General features: G+C 45.0%; 1 protein-coding gene across 3 annotated transcripts; it reads left to right on the plus strand.

The window, feature by feature from the left end:
- The first annotated feature begins 951 nt into the window (after positions 1–951).
- Positions 952–6,254, plus strand: ELAC1 (elaC ribonuclease Z 1). Of its 3 annotated transcripts, XM_052778642.1 has the most exons (5): positions 952–1,097; positions 1,678–1,918; positions 2,606–2,784; positions 4,197–4,664; positions 5,282–6,254. In XM_052778642.1, the coding sequence occupies exons 3-5, from the start codon at positions 2,628–2,630 to the stop codon at positions 5,743–5,745; spliced, it is 1,089 nt and encodes a 362-aa protein (XP_052634602.1). In that variant the 5' UTR covers positions 952–1,097; positions 1,678–1,918; positions 2,606–2,627; the 3' UTR covers positions 5,746–6,254. The 3 variants fall into 3 exon arrangements, with proteins under 3 accessions (XP_052634602.1, XP_052634601.1, XP_052634603.1); XM_052778641.1 differs by lacking the exon at positions 952–1,097 and having other exon boundaries at positions 1,551–1,918; XM_052778643.1 differs by lacking the exon at positions 952–1,097 and having other exon boundaries at positions 1,551–1,918; positions 2,659–2,784.
- Positions 6,255–12,745: the final 6,491 nt, after the last annotated feature.

Genomic DNA, 12,745 nt, shown 5'->3' on the forward strand with positions numbered 1-12,745 from the left:
CTGGTGGCATGGTGGACCATGGCTGCAGCTCATGGAGAAAGCTGTCTCGTGTCCGACGTTCGACTCGCGGTGCAGGAACCCTATGGCGTGCGTTTATATTCCCCGTACGTGAAGCGGGAGCTGGATTGAACTTAATTCTCCCAGTACCTTTGACTTTGACTTACCCATCCTTTAAGTAGTTCCTTTCTAACAAAAAATGGAAATAAAAATACTTTTAGGTCTATACAAACATAGTAAGATGGCCAGTTTGTCAAGAAATAAAATGTCTATTTACATTTATTCCTATCTTGAACATATCTACCTTACACAAATAAACCTAAGTCTGCTGGAGTGTTTGTGAGCACAGTTCTAGCCTGTCTGTCAGGGGCTGACTTTACCTGGGAGGGTCATTGCTCCGCTGAAACTAAAATTGTACTTTAAATGTGAACTGGTTGGGTTTTTTTTTCTCCTTTATAATGTTGTAACTCTATTGAAATGTGTGTTCCGGTCTTCTATTTTCTTAGTAAAATGCATTCCCTTTGCCTAAATTAATTTGATTTTGTTTATTCTGAAAAACGAACACTTGACCTGTACAGAATCGGTACGCCACTGCCTACGTCACCGGCGTTATTCACCTTTTTTTCCTTTTGCCCCTTGCACATGACCAGCACCAACAGGCTGCAGGTGAAGCAATGGCGATTTTTTTTCTCAAAACTGCCTTTTCTCGAACACCTGGCTGTCCCGCAGCGCTTTTAAAACGCTGCTGTGTAACGAGACTGGAGGATCTACGCCCGTATTTTCACAGATCTATTGAAAAAAAGCCCAAAACCAGGGAGCTCGGCAGCGGCCTGTGCCATCCCCTGTCAGAGCGGGGACCCGCCGGCTGCCGCTGCCTCCCGCCCCCGCGGGACCGGGACCGGGACCGGGATCGGAACCGGGACGGGGATCGGGACCGGGGCAGGGGTAGGGACCGGGGCAGGGGCAGGGGTGGAGGCCGGGCCCGCCGTTGTCCGCCTCCCGCCTTTCCCGTCCCTCAGCACCGCCTGAGAGGACGAGGAGGCGGCCGGGGCCGGGCGGCGGAGCGCGGGCTCCGCCTTGCCGCCGCCCGGGGCGGGGAGGTAGGCCCGGGGGAACGGGGCCGAGCCTACGCGTTCCGCGGTCTTTTGACTAAACCCAGCCGGGAGGGTGTCCCCTCCCCGCGGCTGAGGAGCCTCGTCCTGCCCCGGCCCGCTGTGGGGCCGTTCTCCCCGAAGGGTTCTGGGGAGCGGCGGAGGGCCGCGGCCCGGTGTGTGTGTGTGGGGGGGGTGGAAGGCGGCGGGGCAGAGGCCCGGGGCGGCCTGAGGGGCGGGTGGTCGGGCGGTTTTGAAGCGTTTTGGGAGAGGTTAGACCTCGGTAGGAGCTGGGGGGGGGGGGGGACGGACGGACACGGCTGGCCCCAGGTCCCAGCCCAGCGACACACCGAAGCCAGTTCGGCTGAGAAGTCGTTCGTTACACCGAGGAGGAGGAAGCGAAATGTTTATTTCTGCCGTTTTGGGGGTGTGATAGAGGTTTATCCCTCCCCTCTTGCCCCCCCCAAGGTCAGGTAATGACATGTTGCACCTTGGTGTGCTTGGGAGGACCCTACTAGCACAGCAGGGAAAAGGGCTGCTCCTCTAAAAGCAACTAAACCTGAGAAACGGTAATTCTTCTGTTTGAAAGGTATCTGGAGCTGTTGAGGCACCTGGAGTTTGAAATGAGGTGGAAATACATCTGAAAACGAGGTGGCAGCTAAGTCTGGGAAGACCCCGGCTGGAGAAGGCAGACCCCGTAAGGCCAGACAGCCTTAGAGTCGTGGACCTGGAAGTTCTCCTCCTAACGCAGCTTCGGGAAGGTTGTCCTGCTCCTACGGAACGGCCGGCCACCTCATCTGGACAATATAGCGGATACGGAAACAACAGAGGTACGGCAGCTGATTTTATAGATCCTTCAGCCACTACAGGTGACCCGTGATCTGTCACGCAGCCTTCAAGCTACGTAAAGGTTTGGTAGTGTTTAATTTTTCACTTAACACTGATGAGAAGTAAAACACCCGTCGCTTTCAAGGATGCCGTTGCAAAGGCAGAGTAAATCCGGTTGCTCCTGCTTTTTGCCATCTCTGAAGTTGTTTTGAGGGGACCGAATCTTTGCGTTGCTGGGCTGGCCGCTCCTGATGTCCAGTAACGGCGTTTAAATGTCAGCAAGTGGTTGTTTGGTGTTAGTCATTCTGAAAAGGCTTTTAGAGGAAAGCGTGTGCAGGAAAATTCAAAGTTTCAGTAAAGGGAGGAAGAAATAAATAGTAGCAGGTTTAAAGATTAGAGCATCTCCAGCTGGCTAGGGCTGTTTCTTCAGGTAACAAACAAAGGTCACGTCTTACCTTTGGGCTGAGTCTTTGCAACCTTCCACTGACATAAAAAGCAAGTCTGCTGCTTGTAAATATATGTGTTGTCTGAAAGTTGTATCCTACTCCAGGGAGGTTTTATTTTTATTTTTTAAGGGAAGGGCAATTTGATCCTCACACTAAAGTAGAGAGGCTGCCTTCATTTAAAGCAAAAATGTTTCTTTCCCAGCATAAATACGTATGTTCAGCAGCTCAAAATCTCTCTTTCAGGTGGCATACCGACATATTTAAAATGTCAATGGATATAACTTTCCTCGGCACAGGCTCAGCGTATCCGTCTCCAACAAGAGGAGCATCGGCATTAGTGCTTCGCAGGGAAGGAGAGTGCTGGCTCTTTGACTGCGGAGAGGGAACTCAGACACAATTCATGAAGAGCCATCTCAAAGCAGGTTTGTGCTGTTGAAAGGTATTGTGATGTAGGAAGGAGAAAAGTCTCATGAGATCTAAACAAAATACTTTGTCCTCGTGCTCATGGTATTTGAATATGTACGTACTAAACATGCGTGAGCATCTGAAGGTGCTGCGTAAGGGTGGGAGTTGCTGAACCTGCTGTGCAGTAATGCTTGATTGCCCTTTGGTAAAGAATTGTGTTCGAGAACCAAACTCTCCTGCATTAATTTCTTAGGCTTTGTAATTTCAAATGTGGACCACAGACCAGCTTTTAACTGGCACAGTTTGTATTTGTCTGAAGACAGATCTAGGCAATACCTGCTGTGAGTCTTCCTGGCAATAAATGTTGTGCTTTTGTTTTCAAGTGAAGTTGTGTGTATTCGCGGTAACTTTCACATTTGAGCAAATAAAGTAGAAACCAGACTTAACCTTGAGTCGCTGCGCTTTTGCAGTCTACAGCGGCAAGAGCAGACTTTGGACTCTCATGTTATAAAGATGGAATTATCAGTTATAAACAGAAAACTAACCTCCTGCTCCTCCAAAATCAGAAGCTATCAGGGGGTTTAATGACCAAGTGAATAGACTAATTTTTACTAAATTTACTGGTTTTTACTAAATTGTTCTTAAAACAAAGAGATTCTGTCCTTCCTATTGCTCGGTCCTAACAGATGCTGGAGAAAGTGCCTTACTGTGAGGAAGTGGGAGCTCAGCTAGCAGAGGAGACTGAGGCAGGCTGATTAAAGTACATGTGTCTGTAGTGAGAGAAAAATCTGGGCTTTTTTAATCCAGCAAGGGCAGGGCCTGGTGCCTGAGAGCTGGAGACCAACTCAGATGCGAAACAAAGTCCAGATCTTTAAGTGCATTTTTTCATCTGTTTGAAACAAACCAGTTGGGAACCATGGGGTTCTTACCTTTTAAAAAAACTTTGAAATCAAACCTGGATTCTTTTTCTTTTTTGATTATGTTCATTTCATGTGCTAGATTCAAAACTAGGAACAATACAGATTCCACTTTATGTTTCTCTTTAGTCTACAGTTTCCATGTAATGTATGAAAGCGCAACCACTTTCCAGCACTTCTTTGCGTTTTAATGTGGCAGATGTCACCAGTCGATTCTGTTCCATGCTTGTAGCACCTTTTGCTTAGAAGCAACTAAAACTTCTGTCTCGGCAGCCTTTTCGTGACAAATCAAGCCAAAATAAACCTTGTGCGGAAACTTAATTGCTACTGTAGAAAAAAACCACTTTGTGGTTTGGGATTTATTTCTTAAACACTGGTTTTATTTTCATTTCCCTCCTTCTTTATTTCCTACTTCTTGCCAAAAAGTGATTATTTCTGACTTGTTATGGTGTTCATTTATTTTCCTACCTTTTTCTGTTTTATTTTTCTTTTCCTGTTGTTCTAATCAATAGGCAGAATTACCAAGATTTTCATAACTCATCTTCATGGTGACCACTTTTTTGGACTTCCTGGCCTGCTGTGTACACTTAGCCTCCAAAGTAGCCCTGACCTAAACAAACCACCTGTTGATATTTATGGACCATTAGGACTGCGAAACTTCATATGGAGGAGTATGGAGCTCTCCCACTCACAACTTCTATTTCCCTACACTGTTCATGAGCTGGTACCTACACGGGACCAGTGCCCCGCAGAAGAATTCAGAGATTTTTCTTACTTGGACAGAGATGAGGTATCTCCCGAGGGAGCACAAGGGAGAATACTCCACCTGGATCCAGTAGAAGACTCTTACTTGCTGATTGAGGATGAGCAGCTGGTTATGAAAGCATTTCGCCTATGTCACCGCATTCCTTCCTTTGGCTTTGTGGTGGAAGAGAAGCCCCGGACCGGTAAACTCAATGTACAGAAACTGAAAGAACTTGGTAACTACTTTGACTTATTTTTCCTCTTTTAATTTTTAAATGCCGAAATGCATGTGTTCAGGCTGATTAGCGACTCCCAATTTTCAGCAAATGTAACAAAATCGGGTTCACAGGCAGCTGAAATCTTTTTATGGCCTCCTTTCTAGGGGTTCTAGCAAATTAGAGCTGCTGTATCTCTCAGTAATCTGTTTTAATTCCATTTTCTATTAAAGACATTTTAATACTTTATACCAATGCAGCAGTCTGAATTGGTGTGTAACACTAGTGCCAATAAATATCGCAGACTATTCTCATACTGGGAAGAGCAAACACGTTCACATGTTAAAGTTTAAAAAGCACAACGTGGCTTTCAGGGAAATGTATGGCCAGTGTATTTGCATGACTTTATTGACTTTAACATGAAGAATATAGTTTTTCTTCACACTTCCTGCTAATGTTCCAAGCTCTTTATTTGTATGAAGTAATGTGAGATACCAATTGCTATTGATACTGAGGTGGTATTTTTTCAGTGAGACAGCTCTCTATATAGCATATCTCTTCTTAAATGTATTTTGTTTTTTTTTTTAAACCTGACACTCATCATAATACTTAGGGCCTCTTTTGCCTTTATTTACCAGGAGTTCAGCCAGGTCCTTTATATGGGAAACTGAAGAATGGAACTGCAGTTGTTCTAGAAAATGGAGTAACGATTTCTCCTTCTGATGTCTTAGAAGACCCTATTCCTGGAAGAAAAATCTGCATTTTAGGGGATTGTTCAGGGGTGGTTGGAGATGCGGCCATGAAGCTTTGCTGCGAAGCGGATGTACTGATACATGAAGCCACTTTGGATGATACCCAAGAGGAAAAGGCCAGAGAGCATGGTCACAGCACTCCAAAAATGGCAGCGGATTTTGCAAAATTGTGTAAAGTTAAGAAACTGGTTTTGACTCACTTCAGTCAGCGGTATAAACCGGCTGCTCAGAATGGTGAGGGAGATACGGGCATCACTGAACTGAAGAGGCAGGCAGAGTCAGTGTTAGATGGTCAAGAAGTAACACTAGCTGAGGATTTTATGACAATAGAAATTCCAATGAAAAAGTAAAAATAGTAGTGTTAGCAAGCTCTGTATGAAGACATAAAGTAGGATGGCATTGGATAACACTTTAAAATAATGGTAGGGTTTCTGGTATCCAAATTAGTTCCCTTCTGTGGCACGCAGAGACCCATTGCAAACTGGAGAGAGTACCAGGTACAGTTAGCGCTGCTTTTGTAAAGCAAGAAAAAAGGATAATCAAACGTCTGGAACTTGGAATAAATTCCTGAGTGATGGTTTCGGCCACTTAACCTCCCCAGAAACCGCATGTGTAGGCAGGCACAAACCTTCGCAGTCCAGGGGTTTTCCTTGGACCGCAGGTTCCTAGAGCAGAGCACTGGATCATTTGGCTTAATATGGCCTCCAGGAAGGTTTGTGTTCTGCACCAGAATTTAAGATACCTTGCTTTTGAATAACACATATTTCAAACTTTTATACAGTCTTTTGTAACTGTTACCTGATTTCTGTGTAAGAGGACTATTATACTGAAACTAATAAAGTATTTATAACTCTGCCAAGTGTTTGTAACTGGGGGTGTTGCTATGGTGAAGTTGAGGAGCTCTTATAGTTCTCCCTTGCATATGAAGTTTCCTCATAAATAAATATAGTTTAGGCTTCCTGTCAAAAGTGAATCACTCTTAACAATTTGATTCATTCAAAGCTCTGAGGCGTAAGCCCTAAGTTTGCATACCCATTCCCTGCATCAGTAAAGTTTTGGAAGTATGCTCTGGAAGTCTTCGGGCAGATGTCAAGTAGTCTTCCCTAAAGTGTTCCTCCAAGTGCATTTTCAAAGGCAAATTATCCTGATAAAAGCATATTTGTGCTTGTAGAAATACCCCTACGGGAGGAATTTCACCTGTGTATAGCTCAGTCTGTTTCTGCAATGACTTTATTCTTTCAGTTAAGGGACATGTAGTCCAGCTTTATCTCCTTTTTGTCCCACCTCAAAACGAACTAGAAGTTGGAGTTTCCCGAATTGTAGCTCAATTTTCTGGTCAAAAGTAAAATCAGTGTTTTTGAAAAATCTACCCTAAATATGTTTCCCCTAGCATGGATTCCTGAAAGCTGAAACACTTCGTAGCTTTCTAATAAACACTGAAAACACTGGCAGGTTTAAGTACAGCTGCTAGAGTTTGTGCTTGTACTTTTGTTATGTTGATGGTAGTACAGGTGGAAAATAAATCAATTTTAATACACAATTTCCCTCCCTGCTTTAAATGTAGAATAACAAAGCTCCAAAAAATGAAAACTGAACTACACCAACGTTAATACTTTGTGCTTCAAATATGCTTCAAATGTATAGGAAGTCTTTGATTTCTTAAAAAAAAAAATACTGGGAAAAGTTGCAAACTTTAATAACATGAATTCTGGAGCAGAAACTCACTGATCTGTGTGACTTCTCTCTTAAAAATGGTGTAAAGCAGGCAAGAGTTTACAGATCATGCAGTGGCACATTCTTTCCCCCGTGCATTGTTTTTCTTTTGTAGGATAAAAATCAATGGCAGGTGCAGAGATCTTGATATCACACTCTGCTTTATGCCATCAAAAGCTGAGCGGACTCCAGCTATTCGATGTTTCATACAGTGAAAGAATAACTTTGTTGTCCTGACCTGCTCTGCTACATCTGCTTCCACACTGGAACAACCAAAAATTCCTATTTCTAAGCCATTCACAGTTGTGATACGAAGTTTAGGGAACAACTTCAAGGCTTTGTGGAAATTCACTGGATACCACCTGCAAATGCCAAAATTGAAGGATGGAAATAATAACAAGGGACAATCTAAAAGCCTATGCAACCTGAAATGTGTGCACCCACCGCTGCGGCTCATCTCCCCACGGTGCTGGATCGCGCTGCTCCAGAGCTGGGTTATCCATCCCAGCAGTAAATACATTTATGCATTCGTCTGATTAAGTTAATTGCTGTGAATTCAGGAATATCTTCAGTTCCCATTCAAATGACGGAGGGTATGGGTAGATGTGTGAAATGAATCGATGGCGCAGGCTCCCGGCATGGAGGGAGCTCCTCCATGCCCCGTGGTCCCAGTGTCCCAGCTCAGCGTGTCAGTCCAGCACTTGTCTGGCTAAACGACCACTGGTTCTTGCTAGCCTGCAAGAAAATGGCCCCTGGGCTAATTTTTGGCTGGATTACCAAGTCGATTAGCCAGCTGTCTTGCTGCACAACTTGTACGAGGGCTGAACGGATGGACCATTCGGTGGATAAGGAATTGGCTGGATGGTCGCGCCCAAAGAGCTGCGGTCAACGGCTCGATGTCCGAGTGGAGACGGGTGACGAGTGGTGTTCCTCAGGGGTCGGTATTGGGACCGGCGCTGTTTAACATCTTTGTCGGCGACACGGACAGTGGGATTGAGCGCACCCTCAGCCGAAGTTTGCCAAGGACACCATGCTGTGTGGTGCGGTCGACACGCTGGAGGGAAGGGATGCCATCCAGAGGGACCTTGACAGGCCCTCGTGAAGTTGGGCAAGGCCAAGTGCAAGGTCCTGCACATGGGTTGGAGCAATCCCAAGCACAAATACAGGCTGGGTGGCAAATGGATTGAGAGCAGCCCAGCAGAGAAGGACTTGGGGTGTTGGTTGACGAGAAGCTCAACATGACCTGGCGATGTGTGTTTGCAGCCCAGAAAGCCAACCGTATCCTGGGCTGCATCACAAGAAGCGTGACCAGCAGGTCGAGGGAGGGGATTCTGCCCCTCTGCTCCGCTCTGGTGAGAGCCCACCTGCAGTACTGCATCCAGCTCTGGGGCCCCCAACATAAGAACTACATGGACCTGTTGGAGCAGGTCCAGAAGAGGACATGGAGATGATCAGGGGGCTGGAGCACCTCTCCTGTGAAGACAGGCTGAGACAGTTGGGGTTGTTCAGCCTGGAGAAGAGAAGGCTCCAGGGAGACCTTACAGCAGCCTTCCAGTACCTGGAAGGGGTACAGGAAAGCCAGAGAGGGACTTTTTACAAGGGCACGTAGTGGTAGGATGAGGGGTAATGGCTTTAAACTGAAAGAAGGTAGGTTTAGATTAGATATAAGGAAGAAGTGCTTCACTGTGAGGGCGGTGAGGCACTGGCACAGGTTGCCCAGAGAAGCTGTGGCTGCCCCATCCCTGGCAGTGTTCAAGGCCAGGCTGGATGGGGCTTGGAGCAACCTGGGCTAGTGGAAGGTGTCCCTGCCCATGGCAGGGGGGTGGAACTGGATGATCTTTAGGGTCCCTTCCAACCCAAACCATTCTGTGATTCTGTGACTCTATGAATGAAGGAGGGTGCAGAAGTGCTTGGCCAGAAATGGGGAGCTGTTTGGGACCCCCCTTTTTAGCAGTACTGAGCTGATACACTGGGTGAATCCTATCACATAGCTACATCCTAAATATGTTTTAGGGTCTAAATCCTAAATAAGAACGGGTCAATTTGGATAAAGAACAGCAAGGGGAAGAGCGTATCAAATCGAAGCAGCAGGCCAGGTCCTCTTCAAGTATTAGGTCTGGGGACTTTGTTGCACAGAGTTGATGTGTTAGTGCATTTTTTTTATGGCAATTTATTCCGTATGGATGATCAAGGGAGGAAATGCTTGTTTCATCTAAACTGAGAAGAAAAGCTGCAAGCTGCCTGGTCTGTATTGAAGGCCAGATTAACTATATGGCTGTCATTTTTTAAAATGGTTTCTTTTTGGTATGTTGGTGAATGAGGGTACATTTAGTGCTGGAGTTATGTGAAATCCCTATATTTTCAATTTAATATATTTCAGTGTTTGTAATCAAGTTATAGTTGTCTCTTTCTTAGCAGACTCGTGTCTTTGCTTACTGTGGTCCACTCTTCTCTCATATCTAAGTCTGGATACTAAATTACTTCATAAATCTGACTGCTAGTGAGACTTGAATTAAATTAATGGGAACATGTGTGTCAGAAAAATTTGGACCATATTTTTGCAATGAGTTTATCTTTCTATTAACCATTTGTTAATTACTGGAGAACAAAATTCCTCTGCATTAAAATAGATCTGCCTGAGAGTATTTCATCTGACAGCAGACAAAGGACTCTGGTCTGGTCCTGCAGGGACTGGAAGGGTGTTTCAACAAGTTCTGGGTATGTAAATGAAGTTGTTGGGTTTTTTTTTTTTAGCTTTGAATAACTTATTTTAAACATTCTTCTGCTTTCTTGGAAGAGTTCCTCTAAGTTTGGTTCCTTTTTTAGCTGGTACCAGCGGAGGGACTTGATAAACTGCGAAAGAAGCTTTTTTATGTTACGGGCAAGAGGAGGAGGGAGCAAATAAGACATGAAGAGTTTTGTAACAGCAGAGCTGTTCCTGAGTTTTACCTGTAGCTGATCAGCATTGATCAAAGGGAGTGAGGGTAAATCTTCCTTCTGCTGACATCCACATGAGCTTGCAAAAAAGGTTGAGAAATAAGTTTCCTCCATGCTCTGAGCGTGGTGCAGTGTGTGTGGAGGATGGAGAGCCCGAGATTGAGTCTGGGCTCTAAATCCAGCCGGGAAAGGAATCCTTGATGCTAGAGGTGGTTCAGCTTTTTGTGTCAACCTCTCTCCTCATGGCCCATGGTGGGACTCTTCATCTGTCTGTGTAGAAAAAACACGATCTTCATTTGGGAGCTTTTTTTTTTTTTTTTAAACAGACTTTAAAAATAATTTGCTCTTACTGAATTATGTTCATTTATAAGGAAAAGGTTATTAATTATTTACCTCAGATGGTTTCATTCTAGAAATCTAATTTCTGGCGAGGTGGTAGGACTGATCCAGGTCTCACTGAAATTGGTGGTTTGGCACATAGTCACTAGAACAACTTAATGCATTTTTTATTAATAATGAAAACATATTGATTGGGATCTTGAGGTAGAACAAGTTGCAGAAATTTGATCAAAGTAACATTTTGGGGAGGGGGATGGGGACGGATGCTAAACCACAACATGTTAAATTGATCCTGCTAGTACCAGCATTTGATATTTGAAAAATGTTTGAGTTCAAAGGCGTTTAGGCAGTTAGAAAAAGTACCATTTTGTTGGACATGGTGTCTCTGCAGCCTTTCAAAATTGCCTTAATGGCCTGCAAAGGTCCTTCCCAGGACTAATTGTTGCTGGAGCTGTTTGGCTTTGGATAAATATGAGGCAGCAGCTCAGCATGTTGCCTGATGAAGCAGCTACTTGGGGGTCACCCCAGTCCCTTTACAGCTCCGGGTCAGTCCTTTCCTCGTGTACTGGTGCTGGTTGTGGTGGGATTCGCTGCATGTCCCCAACAGCCACCGCGCACGGAGGCTCGTGGACACTGCACCGAGCTGGGGACACTGGAGACTGATGGTGGCACCCGCTCAACGGCTTGTGCACCCCCAAATTCCACGTTTTATCATCCGGTTGAGTAGGACATCGCAGTGATTGCTTTATGAACCTCAAAACAGTCATAGGTATAAACACAGAGAGTTACCACGATGCGTACAGTACTTTTGAGATACCTAATTCAGATCCTTTCAGATTTAATACAACATTCATGCTGTAGAGGTGAATTAATCACACTACCCCATAACCCAGCTGCAGTGTCATCACTGGGGATTTCCTTGTTGAATTTGCAGCTTGTTCACACCTGCTTGTGAAATAAGGTGAAAGATTGCACCGAATTTCCCAACATCCTTTCATCTCCACTCTTAAAAACAAAATTTTTGCCTATAAAGATGGCTGCCTGTTGAAAAGATGTTTAATCCACAGTGTCGGTAATAGTAGTTCACTGCACCCCAATGGTTTAGGTGGGGCTCTGCTTCATGGTATGCCTTGAAAGCAAACCAGGAATGGTTTGCCAATGGAAGGAAATTTAACATAGTATATTTAAACTTATTCTTTGCCATTATACAACCAATGGGAAGTCTGAAAATTACACTGCTTGGTGCTCAGCATTAACGTTTTGCAGCTTTTATCCCCATATTTGAGCAAATCGTCTCCCTGGATGAGGGGCTGCAGCTGGTTCTGCAAGCACAAGGGGGAAGAGACCGTGCTTACAAATTGCAAATTATTTAATGATTTATTTTTTTAAAATGATATACCTTGGAGAGGCAGGGGAAGCGCTGGTGTGTAACTTGCCAGCACGGAGGCTGGTGTAGGCAGCCCATGAGCACGTGGATTTGCTGCCCCATGGTCCATGAGTCCTGCACGGGACACGCTTCCCGTTGAACCAGAGCGCTCATCTCCCATCCGTAACACTTCAAAAACTCTAGAAATGGATAATTTGCAACACACTTAGCAAATCCTGGTGTGAAGAGGCTTCAATTACATCTACCCAGGAAAAGATGACAAATATAGCAGCATTTTACTTGCTTTTCATCACTAAGATATTCTTAAGGATGTGGAAGTGACTATAAATGACTTAATAGTGTGAGCAGGAAATTCTGGTATGGCAATATAACAATTTTTGAAAATTCCCATCATTCTTCGTTCTTACCAGAGTAGCTGTGATAGCACACCAGCACCTTGGCAAACGCCCCACTTATTTAGCAAAAATATATTGCGTTTTGCAGTGGATACAGTATTTCGTGCACCTTTTCCCTTCTGCTTTGTATTCTAGCGGTGGCCCAACACCGCAAAGGTGGAAAGATGTAACCTTCTAATTTAAAAAAAAAAAAAAATCCTTTCCTTTTCAGCTGAATTCCTTTAGGGAGTTTGCTTTTGCTGGACAAGGTGATGGGGAAGGGGAAAAGTTGGGGTTGGATTTGTGGGGCTTTGCACTTTTGGAGGTTGCATTTGCGGGGCTGTGCGTTTCTTGGGGTTGCATTTGCAGGGCTTCCAACTTCTGGGGGTTGCATTTGTGGGATTTTGCACTTGTGGGGGTCGCATTTGTGGGGCTGTGCATTTGTTGGGGTTGCATTTTTGGGGTTTTGCACTTGCGGGGTTGCACTTGCGGGACTGTGCGTCTGTTGGGGTTGCGTTTGCAGGGCTTTGCGCTTATGGGGGTTGTGTGTCCGGGGCCATACATTTACGGGATTTGCAGTTGAGGGGCGCTGCGTTTCTG

This window comes from Harpia harpyja, chromosome Z (genome assembly GCF_026419915.1).
Source record: "Harpia harpyja isolate bHarHar1 chromosome Z, bHarHar1 primary haplotype, whole genome shotgun sequence".
NCBI classification, from domain to species: Eukaryota; Metazoa; Chordata; class Aves; order Accipitriformes; family Accipitridae; genus Harpia; species Harpia harpyja.